The sequence below is a fragment of the Ceratotherium simum genome, chromosome 22, assembly GCF_057802395.1.
Source record: "Ceratotherium simum simum isolate JZ-2026a chromosome 22, ASM5780239v1, whole genome shotgun sequence".
In the NCBI taxonomy this organism is placed as follows: domain Eukaryota; kingdom Metazoa; phylum Chordata; class Mammalia; order Perissodactyla; family Rhinocerotidae; genus Ceratotherium; species Ceratotherium simum.
In genome coordinates this window covers 45,145,619-45,168,618 of record NC_141921.1, presented here as the reverse complement: position 1 = coordinate 45,168,618, position 23,000 = coordinate 45,145,619, and the positions used below count along the sequence as shown (strand labels likewise).

At 37.4% G+C, this 23,000-nt stretch overlaps 1 protein-coding gene across 6 annotated transcripts in view; it reads left to right on the top strand.

Moving 5' to 3' along the window:
• The window catches only part of PER3 (period circadian regulator 3), a 56,987-nt gene that overhangs the window by 16,290 nt on the left and 17,697 nt on the right, over window positions 1-23,000 (top strand). For all 6 annotated transcript variants that reach the window (XR_015555872.1, XM_087446884.1, XM_087446883.1 and 3 more), the window contains exons 10-15: window positions 3,564-3,669; window positions 4,729-4,857; window positions 5,304-5,430; window positions 16,120-16,252; window positions 16,698-16,822; window positions 17,073-17,246. Coding sequence is in view for 5 of the 6 variants with exons in the window: in XM_087446884.1 (XP_087303010.1) it covers window positions 3,564-3,669; window positions 4,729-4,857; window positions 5,304-5,430; window positions 16,120-16,252; window positions 16,698-16,822; window positions 17,073-17,246 (794 nt within the window). In the remaining variant the exon portion in view is untranslated. The remainder of the gene's footprint in view (window positions 1-3,563; window positions 3,670-4,728; window positions 4,858-5,303; window positions 5,431-16,119; window positions 16,253-16,697; window positions 16,823-17,072; window positions 17,247-23,000) is intronic.

The window sequence follows — 23,000 nt, the reverse complement described above, 5'->3', positions numbered from 1 at the left end:
GTGGGTTGGTGGGATTATGGATGAGGCTTTTTTTTTCTTTTTTTGCCTTTTCTGAATTTTCCTGTTCTCTTTAGTGAACATGTAAACCTTTTTATATCAGCCTTTTGCTGTAAGATTCCACTTACTTGTGTCTATTTAATCAAATCTTTATTTTTAAGATTCAGTTCTTGGGGCCGGCCCAGTGGTGTAGTGGTTAAGTTTTCATGCTCTGCTTCAGGGCCTGGGGTTCACAGGTTCAGATCCCGGGTGTGGACCTACATACTGCTTATCAAGCGATGCTGTGGCAGCATCCCATATAAAGTAGAGGAAGATGGGCACAGATGTTAGCCCAGGGCCAGTCTTCCTCGGCAAAAAGAGGAGGATTGGCAACACATATTAGCTCAGGGCTAATCTTCCTCACCAAAAAAAAAAAAAATTCGATTCTTTAATATCTGTTTTATTGCCAGCATGGCTGACTCAGGCCTGTTTGATTGCTCTTACCTGTCCATATCACAGAACCCTGTGAAATGGGTCTAGAACACCTGGCCCGCCACTCTTGTAGCTGAAAATGCTCCTGGTCCCCTGACTTTTGGTCCATTTAAAATTGGCCTGTAGGTTTCTCAACCCGGCCATAGGTTTCCCTTTGATGCCTTTTTTTTTCTTTTTTTTCTAACCATGGAAATCATACTTAACTCTTTGGTTCATGCTGACATTGAGAAAGTATGTCTTTTGGTTTTTGTTATGCAGCTTTGTGCACATAAGCATAAAACTGAGAATAGTAGATCTACGCGTAAGGCTTATTTTATCACATCTTAATATTATAATTGGGTGACGCGTGGGCGGGCGTGGGGAGAAAAGGCCTCCAGGCTGCTCTTACCTCTTTGTGCCCCAGGCTTTGGCGTCTCAGCAGAGCCGGGCTGGAACCTTAATGCAAGAAATGGGCTCCGTTCTGCCCTAACTCATGAGACTGATTTGTGCTAGAAAACTAATTTAATAATTAAGATAAGAAATATGACTGCAAGTGCTATTCATGTTGGTCAGAAAGGACTTTTTTTTCCCCCAGTAGGGAAACCTATTGGGAAATGAAAATAAAATCAGATGGTTGCTTAGTATGACTATAGGAGACCCCAGAGCAAGTACGATTCCTCTCGTCTGGGTGTCTGTTGGTTGGTCCGTGTGCCCTCCCCAGTCAGTGCTGGAGACATGTCCTAGATTCCCCAAGCGGTCCTTTCAGTTCTTTGATTAAATACATATGAAATTAACTGACAAAAAAGTACTCCCAATGTTTTCAGTATTTTTTTTAAATTGCACCAATATTTACATCTCAAGATCCAGAATTATGTGAGGGAAAGAACTTATAATCTAGTAAGTATTCATCTCTCTCGTAAAATAATTATCCATTATATGTATATAATTGTTTTAGTGCATTTATGCCTCCAGTAGGTGTTTAGGGATCTCCTACTGGGTCAGGCATTGTGCTCAACCCTGAGACTGAGCCGGTAGGCAGGGCAGACGTTCTCTTTACCGCTGTGGAGCCCACAGTGTAATGAGAGAGACAGGAAATGGAAATGGCACTGTGACTTAGAAGTAGAGTTTTGGAAAGTGTGACAGTTGAAATGGGAACGGGGCTCTGTCGTCCCTTTGGGTCCTTCCCAGGGCTGTGCGGGCAGGCTGGGGGCTGTTGCTCTCGCTGTCCAGGTAGAATCCAGCTGCGGTGAAGTAGAGTCACTGTCCCGGGGACCTCTTAGGGACAGAGTTGCAAAGTGGAGACGAGAACCAGACTTTCTTCCTTCTTCCCGTCCAGTTTCCTTTATGTACACAGCGGGCGGGTTCGCCACTTTTTGGTGAAGGCTGTGTCTGTGTCACCTACACATTAATCATTTTGAGTTATATAATTACTGATTAAAAATACAACTTAGTTTTGTAGAAAGTTTCACAAATAGGAATATCTAAATCTTATAATACAAAGCAGTCTCTTCTACTTTTTTCACTTGAAAAAGAAAACCCAAAAACCTCTGGAAGATATTCAGGCTCATAGTGCACGGGAGGTATTTATAGCACAGATCTGATGCACTCTGCTTCTAGGCTGGTCCTTCATTGGTGTGCTCATTCTTCTGTGTGCCAGGCACTGTCGGAGGTACGGGAGGAGCAGACAGAATAGACAGAGGAGCCGGACCCCACAGAGCATGCGTGGTGGCGGGAGGAAGCGGGGGCAAGCCGCAGAGTGATGATTGAAGAGGATGGAAAGTGTGTCAGGCTGTGCTTTCAGGTCCAGGTCACCGTTTACGTACGACGTACGTGACGCTGTGACGATAGGTGTTGAGGGGCACCTTCCCCGGTCCAGGTGGTGAGGGGAGATGCCGCCACGGCGGGGGACCCGGATGATGGGGGAAAGGTCTGCAGAGGAGGAGCTCCTCCTGACTACTTTATGACACTGCTAACATCCTGTGGCTTTTTGATAATAATTTCTGTCTTTGGGCAAATGTTTCAGTTTTTAGGGAATTGAGCTGTGTGTTTAAGTTGTGAGAAGCAGCAGGATGGCATGATGGAGAGAGGAGAGCACTGGCCTTGGAGTCAGACACGTGGATTCACACCCTGACTCTGCTGCTGCTTGGTTATGTGAACTCGGCCAGTTGTTAACCCTCTGACGTCAGGATCACCCCCACTTCCCAGGGATGTGAGGACTCAGGAGATGGTGTATCTGACTCAGTACACCTCACCAGTAGTGCTTGCGTTCCTGGGGTCCCGGGAGGTGTTGTGGTGTGAAGAGTGTGCGCTCTGGAGGCTGGACCCTGGTCCCTCTGTGAATTCCTGCCTAGACCTTACCAGCTCTGTGACCTTGAGCAAGTTGTCAACGCAGGTGAAGGAGACGATAGTTGGTAGAGCACCTGGAACAGTGCCTGGCACATCGTAAGGGTTTAGAAAATGTTAGTTATTCTTACTGCATATTATAAAACTAGTACAGTTCCTGTCACATAGAAGGTCCCAGATACATGTCAGCTCTTCTCTCCTTTGTGATTCTTTCTGAGGGGCATGCCTTCCTCTCACTGTGTTTAGAGAGTAGTTTTAAAAAGCTCTAGGATTTGCGGATCAGTAAGACTGCGGTATTGTGACAGCCCCATTCTCACCACTAGAGTGGGTTGCAGACTCGTCTTTATTACAAAGCTTGAGTGATCAGATACATTAAACATTAAATGTTGTTTGGCAAACTTAGGGTCTTAAAATTCCTACAGTAGGTCACTCAGTTAATGTAAAATTTTGAGACTGGTAGTTGTTGAAGATATTTTAGTAGCTGAGGAGGTTGTCACTGATTTTAGGTTTATAAAAATACAGTGCTGAAACGGTCATAGAAAATTAGAGCTATAGAGAAACTAAAGAAGCCTGTTAATGTCTCATTTGCTTCTTAATATTTTCTCTGCCTCCATGAATAGACTCTTAGCTTCATATTTTCTATATTTGGAGTCAGAGTTGCTTTGTAAAAGCATAGATTTATTATTTGAGTATTCTATTTAAAAATCACTTGAGACTTTATTGTAAATGAATGTTAAATTGCTTGACTCAGTCTTTCACTTGGCATTTTGTAGGAGTCCACTAAATGAGGATGTTTTTGCTACCAGAATAAAAAAGATGAACAGTAATGATAAAGACGTAACAGAATTACAAGAACAAATTCACAAACTTCTCTTACAGGTAAAGTGAGAGATTTTAAAAAATCAAACACAAAATTCCCATAATGATGTTTTATTTTAACATTCAGTCTTGGTAAAGTCACTTCACAAAAATAAACTGCAAGGAGAGAGATCCTTACCCTCTGCTTTCCAGAAAATTTGTCTTCCTGTTTTTGTTTTTAAGTTAAATTTTATTAATCTTGTTTTCCTTTTTCTGTGTTAAATACATAGAACATTTTTATAAGAACCCTTTGTAAGAAAGCAGACTGAGTCACAGTAAGCAATGAGATAGAGAAATTATTTCTAAATGAGAGAATTCTCGTATTCCAAGTGCTACCAGTATGCTCAGCCGCTGGGTTTTGGCTTCCATATTTTTTAAAATAATTCCAGTGTTAAAGGTGGGGGCAGAGGGATGGCAGGTCTCAGTATCTCTAGTTATTACAAGGCAAAAGTAGAAAAAACTACTTGTTGGAAACAAATAACCAAGATGATTTCTACTAGAGATTCAGTCGATAAACTTGTGAAGTATTTACTGGTGGTGTCACATAGAAAACTGTTAGTCCAGTAGTTTTCAAATGTCTTTCATAAAACTCTAGGGTTCATAAAGTATCTGTGAGGTTCTTGGAAAAAAGTATGGTATATATTTAATTTGTTCTGTCTGTTCTAAACTCAGCATAAAAAACTAGAGTTATTTTCATATTTTGTTAAATTTATGGCTTTTTAAGAATTTGTTGTTCCAGAAATGCCCACCTAGACTAGAAAATTAGACTTTGCCCTTGAGAATTACTGAAATGAGAGAATTTAGAATGTCCTTCGTGCCAGCATCAGGGTTAAAAGCATGAACCTTTTGACACATCTGATTTAGGTTTTCAGAAGTGTTCATCCTGATGTGCAACTATGACATAGAACTATCTACTGGGGCTTTGGGGGAAAAATAAATAAATAAAATTAAAAAAAAAAAGAAATGTTCATCCTAATTTTCTGATGATTTTAGATGGGCTCTGAGGTGGGTAGTGCTGTCTCTCTCTTCTACCTGCCGTACACCCAGAAACTCGAAACCCGGGCCTCCTTTCTCTTTTAGCCGGTTCACGTGGGTGCCTCCAGCGGCTACGGAAGCCTGGCGAGCAGTGGTTCTCAGGAGCACCACGTCAGCGTAGCATCTTCCAGCGAGTCCAGTGGGCACTGTGCAGAGGAGATACAGAAGGAACCGGTAAGTGCGAGAATGTTGTGTTTGTACAGGTGTCATTTTCTCTTTGTGCTGTTGTCTGTGGTATGTCAGTGCTAGTTCTGCCCCTCAACACATGTGACTTCTTACTATAAGTTCTTAACTTGAAGACCTTACCTGGTAATAGACCTTCTAATCCATTTTGGTTTGGGAAAATGCCCGTAAAAAAGAAAATATCACCTTTGGAAGGTGATACTTGGGTTAATTGTGTGTTTCTAAAAATTAGCATATTGTGGACAGATTTATTTAAAATTTCATTTGTACCAGTGTACTGTGGCATGGTGGAAAGCTGAATTAATGTTATTACTGTGCTTTTGGTCATTATGTCTTCAGAGAACTAGAAATTAAATGTATTTTGTTTGTGTATATGTAATAATGTAAAAAAATTTTTATAAATTTTTGAAACATATTTTATCATTCTTTTCCCTAAGTTGACTTTGCAGCAGGTGTATGCCAGTGTAAACAAAATTAAGAACCTAGGTCAGCAGCTCTACATCGAGTCAATGACCAAATCACCAGATAAGCAAGTGATGCGGACACGCACAGGACGGCTTGGTGGTGAGTCAGCAGGGCAGCCCCGGGACCCCTCCCATGGTTACGCCCTTTTCTGCGTAGATGTAGAGAGTGTGAGCGTAAAGCCATGAACCCACTCTGCTGCTTTTCGTATCTTCTTGCCCAGAGAATAATAGTAATAACAGTAATAATGGCAGCAGCAAATACTATTCTTAAAGCTAAATGGTATTAGAATGTAGTTACAGTATACTTCTAAAGAATAACATTTCTGATAATACCAGAAAATTCATAGGTCTCCCCCATGTGAGCTATCTATAACAAAGAGTTAATTTTAGAATACATTTCAGATAATAACGTATATTAAAATAATAATCCCTTCCTGTCATCTCAAACAAATGGAGAATATTTATGACTTAAATTGAATGAAAAACTTGGCCTTTTTCTTGATACATTTCCTTTTCTCAAATATGAGGTAAGGAACATTGCAAAGGAATTAGATCAGTCGTGATAATTGACATTATTTTGAAAAGTTAACCTATTTGCATATATAGCAGAAGAAAGTTCTATAATATAAAGATCAAATTATACTAACTTCTTAATTTAGCTGATTTTCCTTTCATTTTCTTCCTGAATATTAATATAAATTTGGAAGTCTTTATAGATTTTGGTCACCTAAATGTTATTAATGGTTTCTATTATTGTCAAATGTGAGTATTTTACACAGTAGGGGTGAAATTTCTTCTGTAAGGTCACTAATAATAATACTAATAGCAACTTTATTTGTCAGGAATTGACATGATTACACACACCATAAAATCACACTGCTGTGCCTACAAGTGGTGTCAGTGGAAGCCCATAGGACGCCCTGCAGAGACAGCAAGTCCACCCCTTTAGTTTTAGCTTTTCACCTTGGTGGGAGGTTGAGCGTTCTGTTTGTTTCTTTTGCTATAGATGCAAGGGCACAAGATAGAAATAACAACTTTTTCTGTCCCTTGAAATCATCAGATCCTCTCTCTGCAAAACAATTTATCTTAAATATCTTTCTTGCTGTGTATCATTATCCCATGTCCTGGCAGAGAACATTCTTTGATATTTTAAAGCTAGATTTCTAAATGTCTCCCTCATTGTCTGGTCCAGTCGGTGCGACTCGCTGCTGTCTTGGCCGAGGACCTCACGTTAGGGCCACAAGCTTATATCCTGACCTGTGTGTTCCTTCTCAGAGTGGAAATCCTTTCTACCTCCTGCATTATTCAGTTTCTTATCGTCATACCATCGGTTCTGTTGTTTTGAAGGCTGTGTATTTAAGCAGACATCAATATTCCATCATTCACCATTTTATAAGGTATAAGCTCTAGCTAACTCTGTGTACTTATGCTGCAGTTTTAGAGACTGAAATTCTCCTGCTCCTTAGATATATGCTCTGTTTGACTATAACACACACAGGATGTGACTTTTGGGGAGAAGGGAAATCTGTTGCCATTTGGTATAACCTTGGAGAACTAATGTTACTCAGGCATCTTGATTTTATTAATACTTTAAAACCTATAAGTTTGAAGAGCTAGTAAAAAATCTTTATTACTCTTTACTCAAGAGAAACAAGTATGCAACTTAAAAATGTTATAATTTAAATATTAGAAATTGAGTAGAGATATACACCAGTGAAAAGGAAACTACTAAATAATCATTGTGTACGTGTTTTATATATAGGATGTTAGAGCCAACGAGAACATCAAGTTTTAAGTTTATATTTTTACCTTTCTTAACAAAGACAGGTTATGCTTTAAAATAGAATAAGAAGGGAAATTTTTAAAGTTAATCTGGAAGAACAAGAAGCATGTAAAGCCCCTGTGTGAGCTCTAGATACTGACACCAGCTGCCAGAGAAGGAATTGGGGAAATTAGGGAAAATTGAGTGTTCCGCTTCTAGAGTGATGCAATGCCAGAGTAAAAGAAGATGATCCAGAAACAGCTAATTCAGAGATCTGGGAAGAGCATCATTCTAAACTTACAAGGAAAAACCCAGACAAACAGCAAATTCATGATCTTTTCTGGAACCCATCTGTGTGCTGAGGTTGCAGGGCAGCCAACGGGCCTAAAATCTGAGGAGACACCTGCCTACAGGGAGAAGTGAGGGGCAAGCCCTGGGTACCGGTGCACTGCCCCACTGAACCAGGGAACCTGCAAGAGACTGACCTTCTCTGAGGCACAGTGCAAAGGGAAGACCAAAAGCTGCAAGTGGAGCAGAGTGAGGGACAAGCTCTCTACCAGACCAGCCCTACCTGAAGCACCACGTGTCACCAGAGGAGTTTGGAAGCTGTAATGCACTGAGTGAAACCATAGCAACAACAAACCTCACACCTGGCCTGAAACTTAATTCGATTAACTCACTCACAGGCCTAGCAGAAATAAGGCACACCCAGTCTCTACGGTTCTACAAAAGATGTTCAGTTTTCAACAAAGTATGAAGCATATGAAAAGGCAAGGAAAACAGACTCCCAAGAGACAAAGCAATCATCAGAGAACCAGAGTCAGATGTGACACCAAGATGTTGGAGCTATCTGACAGGGAATTTAAAATAACTATGAATAATACATTCAAGGTTCTAATGGACAAAGTAAACAATATGCAAGACGACAGGGGTGATCACAGCATAGAGATGGAACATAAAGGGTCGGACGGAGATGTTAGAATGCTAGCGATGAATATATACCCTTGATGGGCATTAACACAACCAAGAAAAGAATCAGTAAACTTGAAAATAGATAAATAGAAATTACACAAACTGAAACACAGAAAGAAACAGAATAGAGCATCTAAGCATCTTGTGACAATATCAGATGATCTAACATATGAGTAATTGGAATCCCAGAATAAATACTTGAAGAAATAACGGCTGAGAATTTTTCACAGATCCAAAGAACATCAAGTAGCGTAAATACAAAGAAAAGAAAGACCACAAAATAAAACCACACTTGAGCGTATCATATTCAAGGCTGAAAACAAAACCAAAGAGAACATCTTGAAGGCAGCCAGAGGAAAAAAGATACGTTACATACGGAGAACAAACATAAGAATTACAGTAGACATTTCTTCAGAAGCTATGCACACTGGAGGACAATAGAGTAATGTCTTCAAAGAAAAAACTCTTAACACAGAATTCTATACCTAGTGGAAAGTATCATTCAGAAATGAAGGGGCTATAAAGATTTTCTCAAACAAAAACTGTGGAAACTTATTGCCAGCCTGTCTATTTCATAAGAAATGATAAAGGAGTTTCTAAAGATAGAAGGAATGTGATATCAGACATAAAATTTGGAGTTACACAAAAAAATGAAAATCACTGGAAATGGGATGAATGAAGATAAAATAAATTTTAATTTTTTAATCTGAAAGATAACTGACTGAAACGAAAGTAGTATTCTACAGTTATAGCATATGTAAAAATACTGCAAAGGATGGGAAGGAGGTGTTGGGAATATACTGTCATAAAGTCCTTACACTATACTTGAAGCAGTATATTATTTGGAGGTAGACATTGATTCTTTAAATGTATATTGTAAACTTTAGGACAATTATTGGAAAAAGTTTTTAAAGAAGTATAAATTATGTCAGTAGAGGAGATAAAATGAAATTTAAAACACTTAAGCCAAAAAGAGGCAGAAAATGAAGAAAAAACAAAGCCAGATGGAAAAAATGGAAAACAGCTAGCAAGACTGTATATTTTAATCAACTATATCAATAATCAGTTAAATGTGAATGATCTCAGCATACTAGTTAAAATACTGAAATCGTAAAATTGGATGAAAAAACAAGATTCAGCTGCATATTATCTATAAGAACCCATTTTGAAAATAAAAACATAGATTAAAAGCAAAAGGTTAGAAAAGGTGTAACAGGTATTAAAAGCTGAAAAGCTGTATGAAGATCAGGCAGAGTAGACTTTAGAACAAGGAACGTTATCAGAGTTACAGAGGGATATCACATAATGACAAGGAGTTGATTCTCTGAGAACATATAACAGTCTTAAATGTTTATGCACCTAACATCAGAGCTTCAAAATACATGAAGCAATTAGTAAAGATAAAGTAGACCTGAACAACACTATCAACAAGATTGACTGAATTGACATTTGTAGAACACTCCAACGAACAATGTAATACATATTTTTCTCAAGGGCAAATGGAATGGTCATTAATATAGACTATATTCTGGGCCATAATACAAACTTGAACAATTTTTAAAGAATAGAAATCATACAAAGTATATTCTTTGACCTAGTGGATTAAACTAGAAATCAGTAACAGAAAGGTATCTAGAAAATTTCCAAATGTGTGAAAATTAAATAACACTTCTAAATAACCTACAGGTCAAAGAGGAAGTCTCTAGGGAAATAAAACATTTTGAATTGAATGAATTGAAAAGACGGCATGAAATTTGTGGGATGCAGCCAAAGCAATGCTTAAAGGGGAATTTACAGCATTAAGTGTTTCTATGGGAAAAGGAAGAAAGGTCTCAAATCAGTAATCTAAGCTTCCTCCTTAAGAAACAAGAGAAGAGCAAGTTAAATCCAAAGTAAGCAGAAGAAAAGAAATAATAAGACCAGAAGTCAGTGGAATTAAAAACCAAAAAATGGAGAAAATTAATGAAATCAAAAGGTAATAAAAATAAAATTAACGGTGTCAACTTAAAAAGCAAATTTCCCTGTTATTTTATCTCAAAATTCGTTTATTAGGGAATAGCCAAAGAATTGTAATTCGGGATGTGTGTGCTACGGCAAACCATGGGCAAGTCCAGCAAGCAAAGGGGAGCTGCCTTTGTAGAGAAAAAGTGGGAGTAGGGAGGGGCCGTTCTGAAGAAAGTCCTCTGGGGGGAAGTGACAGTTCAGGGCAGCCACAACTTCTTATCATCTGAGCAGCAGCGTTTCTCAGTGGCTGGGCTGTTGCGGGTGGGGAGAGAAATCCTCCTTCAATTGTACTTTTACTTCCTGTCCACACAGTTGTCAGTCACTCCCTGTTGGTGTAATTGACGATGTATGTTAGGGTGTGAGAGTTCCCCCTACAGGCCTTCCTGACTCCAGTTTCATTAAGGGTTCTTTTATTCATTTCCACACAAACTTTTAGCTATACTGAACAAAACAAAAAGACAACACAAATGGCCAATATCGGGAATGAAAGACCCTACAGATGTTAAAGGAACTGCAAACAACTGTGTGTAAACATGACAACTTAGAAGAAATAGACCAATTACTTGAAAATAACAAACTATCAAAACTCTATGAAGAAGAAATAGATAACTAGAATAGACTTATATGTATTATAGAAATTGAATTTGAAGTTAAAACCTTCCAACGAAGAACACTCCAGGCTCAGTGGCTTCACTGGAGAATTCCATCAAATATTTACGGAAATAATACCAATTCTACGTAATCTTTTCTAGAATATAGAAGAGGAAGGGAAACTTCCAGACTCATTTTATGAACCCATTATTATCCTAATAACTAAAAAACAAGATAAAGACATTGCAAGAAAACTATAGACCAGTATCCCTCATTAACATATTTGTAAAATCCTCAATTATATGTTGCAAATTAAACCCAGCAATGTATAAAAAGGACAAATATATCACAACCAAGTATGATTAATCTTAGGAATGCAAGGCTGGTTCAACATTTGAAAATCAATCACTTTTATTCACCATATTAGCAAAATAAAAAAGACAAACCATCTGATTATTTCAGTAGATGGAGGAAAAGCTTATGGTAAAATTCAACATCAATGCATTATAAAAACCCTCAAAATTTAGAAATAGAAAAGGAATTTCATTAATGTAGCAAGGAAAAGGCATCTACTAAAAACCTACAGCTAACATTATGTTTAATGGTGAGAAAGTGCTTTCACCCTAACTGTGAAAAGAAGTCAAGGGTGTCCACTCACCACTTCTTTTTAACGTCAAACTGCAAGTCCTACACAGTGCAATAGGCAAGAAAAAAAAAGGCATACAAATTGGAAAGGAAGAAATAAAACTGTTTCTATTCACAGACGACATGATTGTCTACATAGAAAAATCCTGAAGAATCTACAAAAAAATCTCCTACTAATTTTAGCAAGGTCACAAGATACAAGTTCAGTATGTGAAATCAATTAAATTTCTGTGTCCTAACAAGGAATGATTGGAAACAGAAAATTTTAATAAAATACCAAAATCTGTAATACTTAGATATAAATCTAACGAAATATGTAAAATATCCATATGTAGAAAACTACAAAACACTGATGAAAGAAAAATTTTTTTTTAAAAAAGAGTTAAGTAAATGGAAAGATGTATCATGGTCACAGTTTGTAATACTCAATACTGTTGAGATGTCATTTCTCCAGTTTGATCTACACGTTCCAAGTAATTCCAGTTAACCTCTCAGCAGGATTTTTTTTTTTGTAGATATCATCAAGCTGATCCCCAAATGTATATGGAAGGACAAAGGAACTAAAATAGCCAAAACAATTTTGAAAAAAACAATGTTGGAGGACTCACACTACATGATTTCAAAACTTATTATGAAGCTTCAGTAATTAAGACAGTGTGATATTGGTGAAAGGATGGGTCAGTGGAACAGATTAAAGAGTCCCAAAGTCTACCTGCACACGTATAGTCAGTTGTTGACAGAGGGGCAAGGGCAAGTAAGTGGACAAAGGATAGTCTTGCCAATAAATGATGCTGGATGATTGGACATCCATACATGTAAAAAAGTGAACCACAACACATACCTCACCTGTTATACAAAAATTAATTCAAAATTGGTCATAGACCTAAATGTAAAACTTAAAACTACATTTTCTAGAAGAAAACATAGAAAATCTTTGTGATCTTGGGTTTGGCAAAGAGGTTTTAGATATGACATCAAAAGCATGATCCATAAAAGAAAAAAAATTGATAAATTGGAGTTTATCAAACTTAAAAACCCCTCATCTTTGAAATACCTTAGTAAGACATTGATAAGACAATGAAAATACAAAATATTTACAAAGCATATATATACAATAAAGAATTTATATCCATAATACATAAAGAACTCTCAAAATTCAACAATAAGAAGACAAACAACCCAATTAAAAAATGGTCAAGAGATCTGAACACTTTTCCAATGAAGCTGTATGGATGGCAAACAGCATATGAAACTATGCTCAAACTCATTAGTCATTAGGAAGTTAAAACCTCATGAGATTCCGTCACACACCTATTAGAATGGCTAAAATTAAAAGAAAAAAACTGACAGTACTGAGTTCTGGCAAGAATGCAGAGTAACTAGAACTCGCATATGTTGCTGAAGGTAACATAAAAGTGTACAGCCACTTGGGAAAGTTTGGCAGTTTCTTATAAAGTTAAACATACTCTTACTGTATGACTCAGCAGTTCATTCTTAGTTATTTATCTAAGTGAAATAAAAACTCAAGTTCACACAAAGAGCTGTCTGTGAGTGTTTATTACACTTTATTCACACCCACCAAAAACCAGAAACAATCTAGATGTCATTCAACAAGTGAATGGATTAACTGTGGCACATCCACTACTCAGCAATAAAGAGGAATGACCCTGATTCGTACAGCAATGTAGATGGATCTTAAATGCATTTTGCTAAGTGGAGAAAACCACAACCAAAAGATTACATATTGTATGATTGCATTCTGGAATGTGCTAGATCTGGAAAACAGATCAGTATTTGCTAAGGATGGGGCATGAGTTGGTTACAAAGGGGGCAGCTCATTTGAGTGATGGAAATGTTATGTTTGTTACTCTGGTGGTGGATACACAACTTTGTGTGCATTTGTTAAAACCCATAGATCTGTACACCTCATCCCACTGCAGAACGTAGAGGGAACCCCCGGTTGATATGTAGCCTGTGACAAATAAATCTGACTGTATTACAAATGAATGATGTAAACGTCCTAGAGGGAGTCAGGAAAGAAGCTAGGTAGCTTTGGAAATCAGTATTTTAACTGGATACCCTTTGACAAAATACAAAATATCACTGTACACAAGCACTTGTGTACATTGTAATCAAGTTGATAAACTTGTTTCTCACCAGAGTGAGGGCTAGCAATTCTGCAGCCGCCAGTGAGGGCTAGCAATTCTGCAGCCACTTTATCTGTGTAGTAGGACTGAACAAATCGGCATTTACATTATAGAAAACAGTAACCAGACTCCTCACTGTCAGAGAAAGAAGTTACAGGTAAGCAAAGAGGGAATGCTGGAATGCACTCTGTGGCGCGGGGTTGGGGTTCAATGTATGAGCATAAACTCGTGCCTTTTTGTTTAATGGATGGATGGACGGTGGACGGACAGACAAAGGTCAGCATATGTACATATATTACTAGTTTTGTCCATTGAGAGGACCTACAGGGAGGGACACATTTAGCAATGAGCACACCTAGCACCTAGGTCTTGGTTTCTAAATGTTTTTCCAATAAAAGAAACCAGACAGTAAGGAAGTGGCTCAAGAAAAAAAACAGAGAGGATGGCATGTCAGAGGGACACAGGAGACTACTCTGGGAGAGCATCCAATGGTCAAAACTGGAATAATTTGAGCAACAAAGTAAATAATCATAGTTTTGGATTATAACCCAACAAATAAATACCCATGGGTCCATACCAATAAATAAATAATTGGATGAATAAATAAAAGGTAAAGGGGAGAAGGAAAACTCTTCCTACCAGGAAGAGTTTGATTAATAAATGTGAAAGGAATAAAGAAAATAGAAAACTGCTATTAGAATTCCACAGTAATCAGTATGCTGTACATCTTAAACTTCTATACTGCTGTATGTCAATTATATCTCAGTAAAACTGAAAGAGGAAAAAAAAAAGGGATTCCACAGTAATAATTGCTGCAGGAGTATCCTCCCATGAATGCCAAAATTAGATGAAAGTTTTTTTTTTGTTTTTTTCTTCCCCAAAACCCCAGTGCATAGTTGTATATCTTAGTTGTAAGTCCTTCTAGTTCTTCTATGTGAGCCACCGCCACAGCATGGCAACTGACAGATGGGTGGTGTGGTTCTGCAACCAGGAAACGAACCCGGGCCACTGAAGTGGCGAAAGTGCCAAACTTTAACCACTAGGCCATTGGGGCTGGCTAGAAAGGTTTTTTTAATTGTAGTTTTATATATGTATAAAATTAACCATTTTTAAGTGTACAGTTTGGTGGCATTAAGTACATTCACATTGTTATACAACCAGTAAGGAAAGTATAAGTGAAACAGAATGTTTGCATGGTCTCCAAGTATTCCTCCAAAGCATTTGTTATTTACATTATTTCTTACACTGTAAAATAGTAACTTTACATACGAGAAACCTGGCAGACTCCACCCGAACCAATGATCAAGGTTAATACACCAATAATAAAACATACCAATATCATATACCTCCTGGTATGACACCCTAGGAAGGGTACCTCTGTGGTCATCTTCCCCAAGATGCATAACCTCGTCCTAATTGTGGGAAAATGTCAGAGAAACTCAAAACTGTTGAGATGATGAAAGACAGGGAAAGGCTAAGGAGACATGGACAACTAAGTTCAGTGAGAGATCTTGGATTGGATTCTGGAGCAGAAAAATGACATTTGATGGAAAACAGGGTGAAATGCTAATAGCCTGTCCATCAGTTAGTATGTACCACTGTTGATTTCTCAGTTTTGTTCGTTTTGTTGCGGTTATATAAGATGTTACATTAATGGAAGCTGGGTGAAGGGTATACTGGGAATTCTGTATGATTTTTGTAACCCTCTTGAAGTTTAGATTATTTAAAAATCAAAAGTAAAAAAGTTAATGACTGAAAGTTAAGCAGTCATTTTTCCATAATTCCCTCTGAAAATGGAGAAGCCTCTTCAAGCAGCTAACGTGACCTTTATTAATAACAGCAACGGTAGCTAACATTTCTCCCTCAACCTCTCACCAGTGTTTGACATAGTTAGTTACTCCTTCCTTGACAGAGTTCCCGTTCCTGGTGCCCATGGCCCCATACTCTGCAGGATCTCGCTTACCTTTCTGGATGCACTTCTTCAGTCTCCTTTACTGGCTCCTTCTTCTCTACAGAAATTTTAAGTCCTTCACTGCTCCAGCCTGAGACCTTTTTTCTTCTTTCTAGACCACTGCTATTCGATTTGGTGGCCACTAACCACATTCTGTGGTTTAAATTCAAATTAATTACAAATAAATAAAATTTAAAATTTAGCTCCTTGGTTCCTCTAACCACCTTTCAAGTGCTTAACTGCTCTGTGTGGTGTTAGAGGCTGCTGTGTTGGACAGCACAGATGAAGACCAGTTCTGTCACCATGGAAAGTGGTGTGGGACACAGGTTGAACACCGGCAGTGCTCTGCACGTTACATTGCAACAAAAGGAGCACACAGCGTCTGGTCACCCCCTCCTAGTGCTGACAGGATCCATCAGTTACAGACAGTGTTGGCTCTGCGTTGTCAACTTCCTCTCAACCTTTCACCTAATAGTTTTATTCCTTGAAAATCTTTGCCTGAAACATTTGTTTAACTCCTTTTTAAAAAAAATACAAATGTAATCATTCCATGTGAGTATCTTTCTGTATCACGCATTTAGATCTGAGCTCATTTTAATAGCTGCATAATCTGTTGAATGTATATATTATAAAGTACCATGATTTAATTTTGCTGAATAAGTACATCTTCTTAAGTATATGATAATTTTAATTGCACATCCTTTCGTTCTCTTTCAGGTGAGCAGAAGGCCTTTTCTTCCTTCCAGACACTGAAAAATAATAGCAAGTACAGTGAGTCTTGTGAGGATTTGAGAAAAGATCAGCATAGCCCGTCCTATCAGCAGATCAACTGTATTGATAGCGTTATCAGGTATGAGACACAAGTTTTGACAACATGTTAGTTTTTCCAAAAGCGTACATTGTCACTGTGGAGCCTTCATATCATTTTTACTGGCCTTTCTATCTTGATTTTTCCCTGTAAGTCAGTAGATATTTATGGAGTGCCTACTACATACAGTTCAAAATATACTGAACATTCTAGGGGATGCCTCCTTTCTTGAAGCAGCTGTAGTACAGTTGAGAAGATATGACCTACTCTTGTCAACATTAAATAATGCAAGAGTTGAAGATCAATTCAAGACCATAATAAAAGAGATGTTACAATGCAGTGATTCAGGCTGGGATGGTCAGGGAAGACTTCATCAAAGAAGGAAGAACAAAGTACCCCAAGCAGAAGTGGTGTGAGAAAAGCAGAAAGGTGCGAAATGGCCACGTCAGGACAGGTGGGAATATGTGACCTGATTATGTTGTTGCAGATACCTGAAGAGCTACAACATTCCAGCTCTGAAAAGAAAGTGTATATCCTGTACAAATACAGCTTCTTCGTCCTCAGAGGAAGACAGACAAAACCACACGGCAGATGATGTCCAAGCATTGCAAGGTAACAGGAATGCCCTTCACGGTTAGATAAAAGGAAAGATTACAGAGCCACTCCTTTCTCTCTGTCTCTCTTTAATTTTTTGTCTATAATTATTTCACAGTAATCACAAATAATCCTAGTTTCATATTGCCTCTTTATGGCCAGTAGGTTTTAATTTTCCAGTTATAAATGTCTATAAACTGTGAGTGTTGAATATAAATTTCCTGCTGGGGATTTTTCTTTTCACTGTCAGTTTCTCTTATATCACCAGCTGTTTCTCAGATCCCAGCCATACCTAAATCGGAAATGCCCACTGATGGACAGTCCATGGACGCTGAAGCAGGAGCTCCCCGGACCCTGTCCACGGCAGCACTGAGCCTGGGTTCTGGCATCAGCCAGTGCAGTTACAGCAGCACCATTGTTCACGTCCCGCCCCCGGAGTCAGGTACCACATTTACTGTTTACTTTAAAATACGCTCACCATTAAATATGCTGTTGTGAGAAAACAAAAGTCATTCATATTATTTACATAGTTATAACTTCTAAATTACAAATACTTTTTCCTTTAATTCAGTTAGAGGATTTTGGAAATATCATATTTATGCTGGTTACATATTTTGGACTGTATTTCTTAGTTATGTCGTTTGTCCATCAGATCAGCTGACACAGCTGACTTAGGGCAGCAGTACCTAGTATGTGGGAGGAAGCCCTCGATCAGTCTTAGCCAGTATTAGTGCAGTCACTGAGGGGACTGCTTCAGGTCACTTTGTTGCTGACCTTGAAATAAGGTATCTGTTTCAAACTTTGACCACAGTTGTGATTCATGAGATCATGAATCATTCAGATTTTTGTATTGATCTGATAACAACGAGTATGTTTAAAACTCTCTTCCTCTAACAGCATAATGACTTGGTATATATTATTCTGATGTCTTCTTTTTATTCCTTTTTACTGCCTCCTATCCTTTTGACTTTTTCATTACTCATCATGATTTGTTGGATGAAGAAATGGTGACAAATGTGTTAAATCAGGTTTTCAGATTATCTAATTTATCTTCGCTAGCCTTCAGTGGTCTGTTAGTTAACATGTGTTGAGCTGTTACTGCGCACCGTTCTCTGTCCTTAGTTCTTCATAGGAATTAACTCATTTAAACCTCACAACCACCCTTTGAGATGGAGAGGGTAGTGTTGGCAGGTGGGCTGTGGATTGGTGGGAAAAGACCGGACACACAACTGTTGTGAGATTAGATTATGTTTCTAATTAACCAGAGATGGAGTTTTATTGGAACTGAGCTAGTCACTCAGGACAGGAGCAGATGCGTATTTTTTAGTGTACTAAAAATATTACTTTTCTTAATATTTTGGATTCCTGTGTGGGCATGAGGCTGCCAGTGACACAGCCCATGCAAGGTAGGGTCTCACCCAATCAGGAAAGCTCTTTTTTTGACTAGCCACTAAGCTTTTCATACTCTGGTCTTATATTACTATTTTGAAAGAACTTATGCTAAAATCTATATGCTTTAATTTAAAGAATATTTACTGGTAATCATTTCTTCAGATCTTAAACTAGTCTCAGCATCTGCAAGGCCACATCTTTATTCCAAGGAGAGAAAGCAGAATTAGCCCAGATGTTCTTTAACTGTATCTCTGTCTTCTGCTTTTTGGAAAGCCCATATTCCTGCAGTTTACACTCTAACTCTAATAATGAGTTGGGTCTAAGAACCACGACCACAAATGTATTTTACACCTGAAAGTTATCATCTCCTTTTTATATATTGGAACAATTAAGGCACAAACAGGTTAAGTAACTGAACTTGCCCAAAGTCACAGCAAACGAGTGGCAGGGACTCAAACATCAACAATTAGTCTTCAGAAACCATTGCAATTACAGATGTTTTTGAACCTATAGCAGAGTCTAATTAAGGTGGAGTGTGAGATACAAAGATTGGCTAAAAAGCCAAGAAATAAATTAAAACGTAATTTTTAAGAATACTCAATCCAAAAGGGCAGGAAAGGAGGAATAGGGCAACTACAGCAACAACTAAAAAACGGGGAACGTATCAAACTGATAAAATAACAGCTCTAAACCCAACTGTATCAATAATTACATAAAGTAGACTAAACACTCAAATTAAAAGGCAGAAATGGTCAGAACAGATAAAAAAATCACGACCCAACTATATGCTCTCTGCAAAGTACAATTGAAATATAAATTCAGGGCCAGCCCCATGGCTTAGCGGTTAAGTGTGCGCACTCCGCTACTGGCGGCCCGGGTTCGGATCCCGGGCGCGCACCAGCGCACCGCTTGTCTGGCCATGCTGAGGCCGCGTCCCACATACAGCAACTAGAGGGATGTGCAGCTATGACATACAACTATCTACTGGGGCTTTGGGGGAAAAAAAGGAGGAAGATTGGCAATAGATGTTAGCTCAGAGCTGGTGTTCCTCAGCAAAAAGAGGAGGATTAGCATGGATGTTAGCTCAGGGCTGGTCTTCCTCACAAAAAAAAAAAAAGAAAAGAAATATAAATTCACAAGTGGGTTGAGAATAAATGGACGAGAAGGATGCACAACCAAACAACAGTGTGAGAAGGCTGGAGCACCTGTGTTAGTAAAATAGACTTCGAGACAGAGTCTGACCAGAGACGTTTCCTAATAACACAGTCAGTTCATTAGGAGGCCTAACAACTGTAAATGTATATTCCCTACTTACAGAACTTCAAAGATATGAAGCAAAAATGGAAAGAGTTAAAGAGAGAAATAGACTTTCCATAATCATAGTTGAGGAAGTTAACACCCCCTCTTTGCAACTGATAAGACATCTAACAAAAGGTGAGTGAAGAAATAGATGATCTGAACAGTGCTGTCAGCTACTGTGATCTAATTGACGCTTAGAGAACACAACACCCAAGAGCTGCGTAATCCACATTCTTCTCAAGTGTGCACAGTGTGTGCACTGAGAAAGTGTGTCGGGCTGTAATATCAGTCTCAAGTTTAAAATAATTGATGTGGTACTAAATTGATGCTAAACTATGCTCTTTGGCTGGAGTTAATTCAATTAGAAATCAATAAAAATAAGATGTTTAAACCCAAACACTTAGAAATTAAACAACATATTTCTGAATAATCCATGAGTCGAAGAAATCACAAAGAATATTAGAGAATATTTCAAAATCAATGATAATGAAAGTACAGCATACCAGAATTTTTGGGATGCGTTTAAAATGGGGCTTATGAGGAGATTAATGAATTTAAATGCTAATATTAGATAAGAAATATCTCAAATATTAATCTAAAGTTCCAGTTTAAGAAGCTAGCAAAAAAGAGCAAAGGAAACCCAGGTAGAAGGAAAGAAATAATAAAGATAAAAGCAGAGCTCAACCAAATAGAAAACAGTAGAGAAAATTAAAGCTGAAAGTTGGTTCTCTGAAAAGATGAACAAAATTGATGAACCCTTTATGCCAGTACCACACCGTGTTGATTCCTGTAGTTTTGTAGTAAGTCTTGAAATCAGGTAGTGCAAATCATCCAACTTTGTTCTTTTTCAAGATTGCTTTGAATATGCTGAGTATTTTATCCATATAAATTGTAGGATCAGTTGCTCAGTGTCTTTTTAAAAAAATTCCTGCAGGGACTGTCATTGGGATTGTATTGAATCTGTACGTCAATTTGGGAAGAACTGATATCTCAAAAATATGGAGTCCTCCAATCCTTGAACCTGGTATATCTATCCATTTATTTAGGTGTTCTTTAGTTTCTCACAGCAATATCTTGTAGTTTTCAGCATATAGATCTTGCGTGTCTTTTGCCAGTGTTATCCCTGAGTATTTCACATTATAAATAGGATTGTTTTTTGGTGTCAATTTCCAATTGGTGCTAGTATATAGAAATATAATTGACTCTTGTATGTTAGTCTTTTTCTACAGCCTTGCTAAACTCACATACTAGTTCTAGTAACTTTGTAGATGCCGTAGAATTTTCTACATGTACAATTATGTGTGTGAAAGTCAGTATTATTGCTTCCTTTCCAATATGGATCTTTTTTATCTGTTTTTTGTCTTATTAAACTGACTAGAGTCTCCAATAAACATTGAATAAAAGTTGTAAGAGCAGCTATATCCTTGTGTTTTTCCTGATCTTGGAGAGAAAACATTAATTATGTTAGTTCTGGGTTTTTCGTAGATACGCTTTATCAAATTGAAGAAGTTCCATTCCTGTCTAATCCTAATTTCCTGAGAATTTTTTTAAAATCAGAAATGGACATTGGACTTTGTCAGATCTCTCTGCATCTATTGAGATAATCATAATATTTTTCTTTTTTGGTTTCTTTTTCAGTTTGTTAATATGATGAATTACATTTGACTTCTAAATGTTTAAATATGTTCGCATTCCTGGGATAAACCCCCCTTGGTCATAAGGTATTATTATGACCATTATCCTTTTTATATATTGAATTCATTTTGCTAAAATTTTCATAAGAATTTGTAGACCTGTGTTTATGAGGGTATTGGTGTGTGGCTTTGTCTGTTTTTTAATGGCTTGGTCTGGTTTTGGTATCAGGTTAATCCTGGCCTCAGAGCATGAGTTGGGAAGTGTTTTCTCCTCTCCAAGTTTCTAGAAGAGTTTATGTAGAGTTGGTGTTATTTCCTCCTTAAATATTTGCTCGAATTTACTGGTGAAGCTATCTGGGCTTAGAGTTTTCTTGGTGGTGAAGTTTTTAACGACAAATTCAATTTCTTTAATAGATATGGGGCTAGTCAGGCTTTCTACTTCTTGTCAAGTGAACTTTGTTAGTTTGTGTCTTTCAAAGGATTGGTCTCTGTTGTCCAAGTTGTCAAATGTATTGGAATCAAGTTGTTCATAATGCTCCCTTATTCTTTTGATATCTGTAGGATCTCTAGTGATGTTCCCTCTGTCCTTTGTGAAATTGGTAACTGTGTCTTCTATTTTTTTCCTGATCAGTCTGGCAGAGTTTGGTCAATTTTATTGCTCTTTTCAAAGAATCAGCTTCTAATTTCATTGATTTTTCTCTATTATTTTTCTGCTTTCTACTTCGCTAATTTCTACTCTGATCTTTATTTTCTGCCTTCTGCTTACTTTTGTTTTATCTTGCTCTTCTTTTTCCAGTTTCTTAAGATGGAAGCTGAAGTCATTGATTTCAGACATTTTTCTTTCTTAATGGATTTTAATATAAATTTTCCTATTACCCTTAGCTGTATCCCACACTTTTTAATATATTGTGTTTCATTTTCATCGTTTTCAAATACTGCCTAATATTCCTTGTGGTATCTTCTTTGAAGTCATTTATGTTATCGTATATCTACATATATCTTATGATATATTATTTAGTTACCATATATTTGGACATTTTCCCGACTTTGTTATGTTATTGATTTCTAATTTAATCCCATTGTGGTCAGAGAAAATAAAATTCTTTTACATTTATTGAGACCTGATTTATGGTCTGTAAAATGGTCTTTTCTTAGTAAATGTTCTGTATGTGCTTGAAAAAGATGTTTATTCTGCTGCTGTTGGGTTGACTGTCTTATCGGTATAAATTAGGTCAGGTTGGTTGATAGTCTGTTGAAGTCTTCTCTGTCTTTACTAATTTGCTGAGTACTTGTCCTACCTCAAGATGAGTATCGACTCTCTGACCGTACTTGCGTCTTTGTCCATTTCTCTTTGTGGTTTTATGGGTTTTTGCTTCATGCATTTTGAAGCAATATTTTGTGCATAAATGATTAGGATTGTTATTTTCTCTTGATGAATCACTCTTTTATCATTTTCAAATGACATTCTTTATCCCTTGTATATTCTTTGCTCTAAAATACTCTTTGTCTTATATTAAAATATTCACTCCAGTTTTTTTGAATTAGTGTTACTATGTTATATCTTTTTCCAACCTTTTACTTTTAGCCTATGTATGTCTTTATATTTAGAGTGGGCTCCATTTTAGTGGTTGCTTTAGAGTTTATGGTATATAGATTTAATTTTTCACAGTCTACCTTCTAGAGATATTATACCATTTCATGTGTGGCATAAAAACCTTGCAATACCATACTTCCATTTCCCCCCTCTGGCCTTTGTAGGTTGGCATATATTGTACTTCTACATATAAGTCCCACAATACATTGTTATTATTCTTGTTTCAGTAGTTATTATCTTTTAAAGAGATTTAAATATTTATCCACGTAGTTGTCTC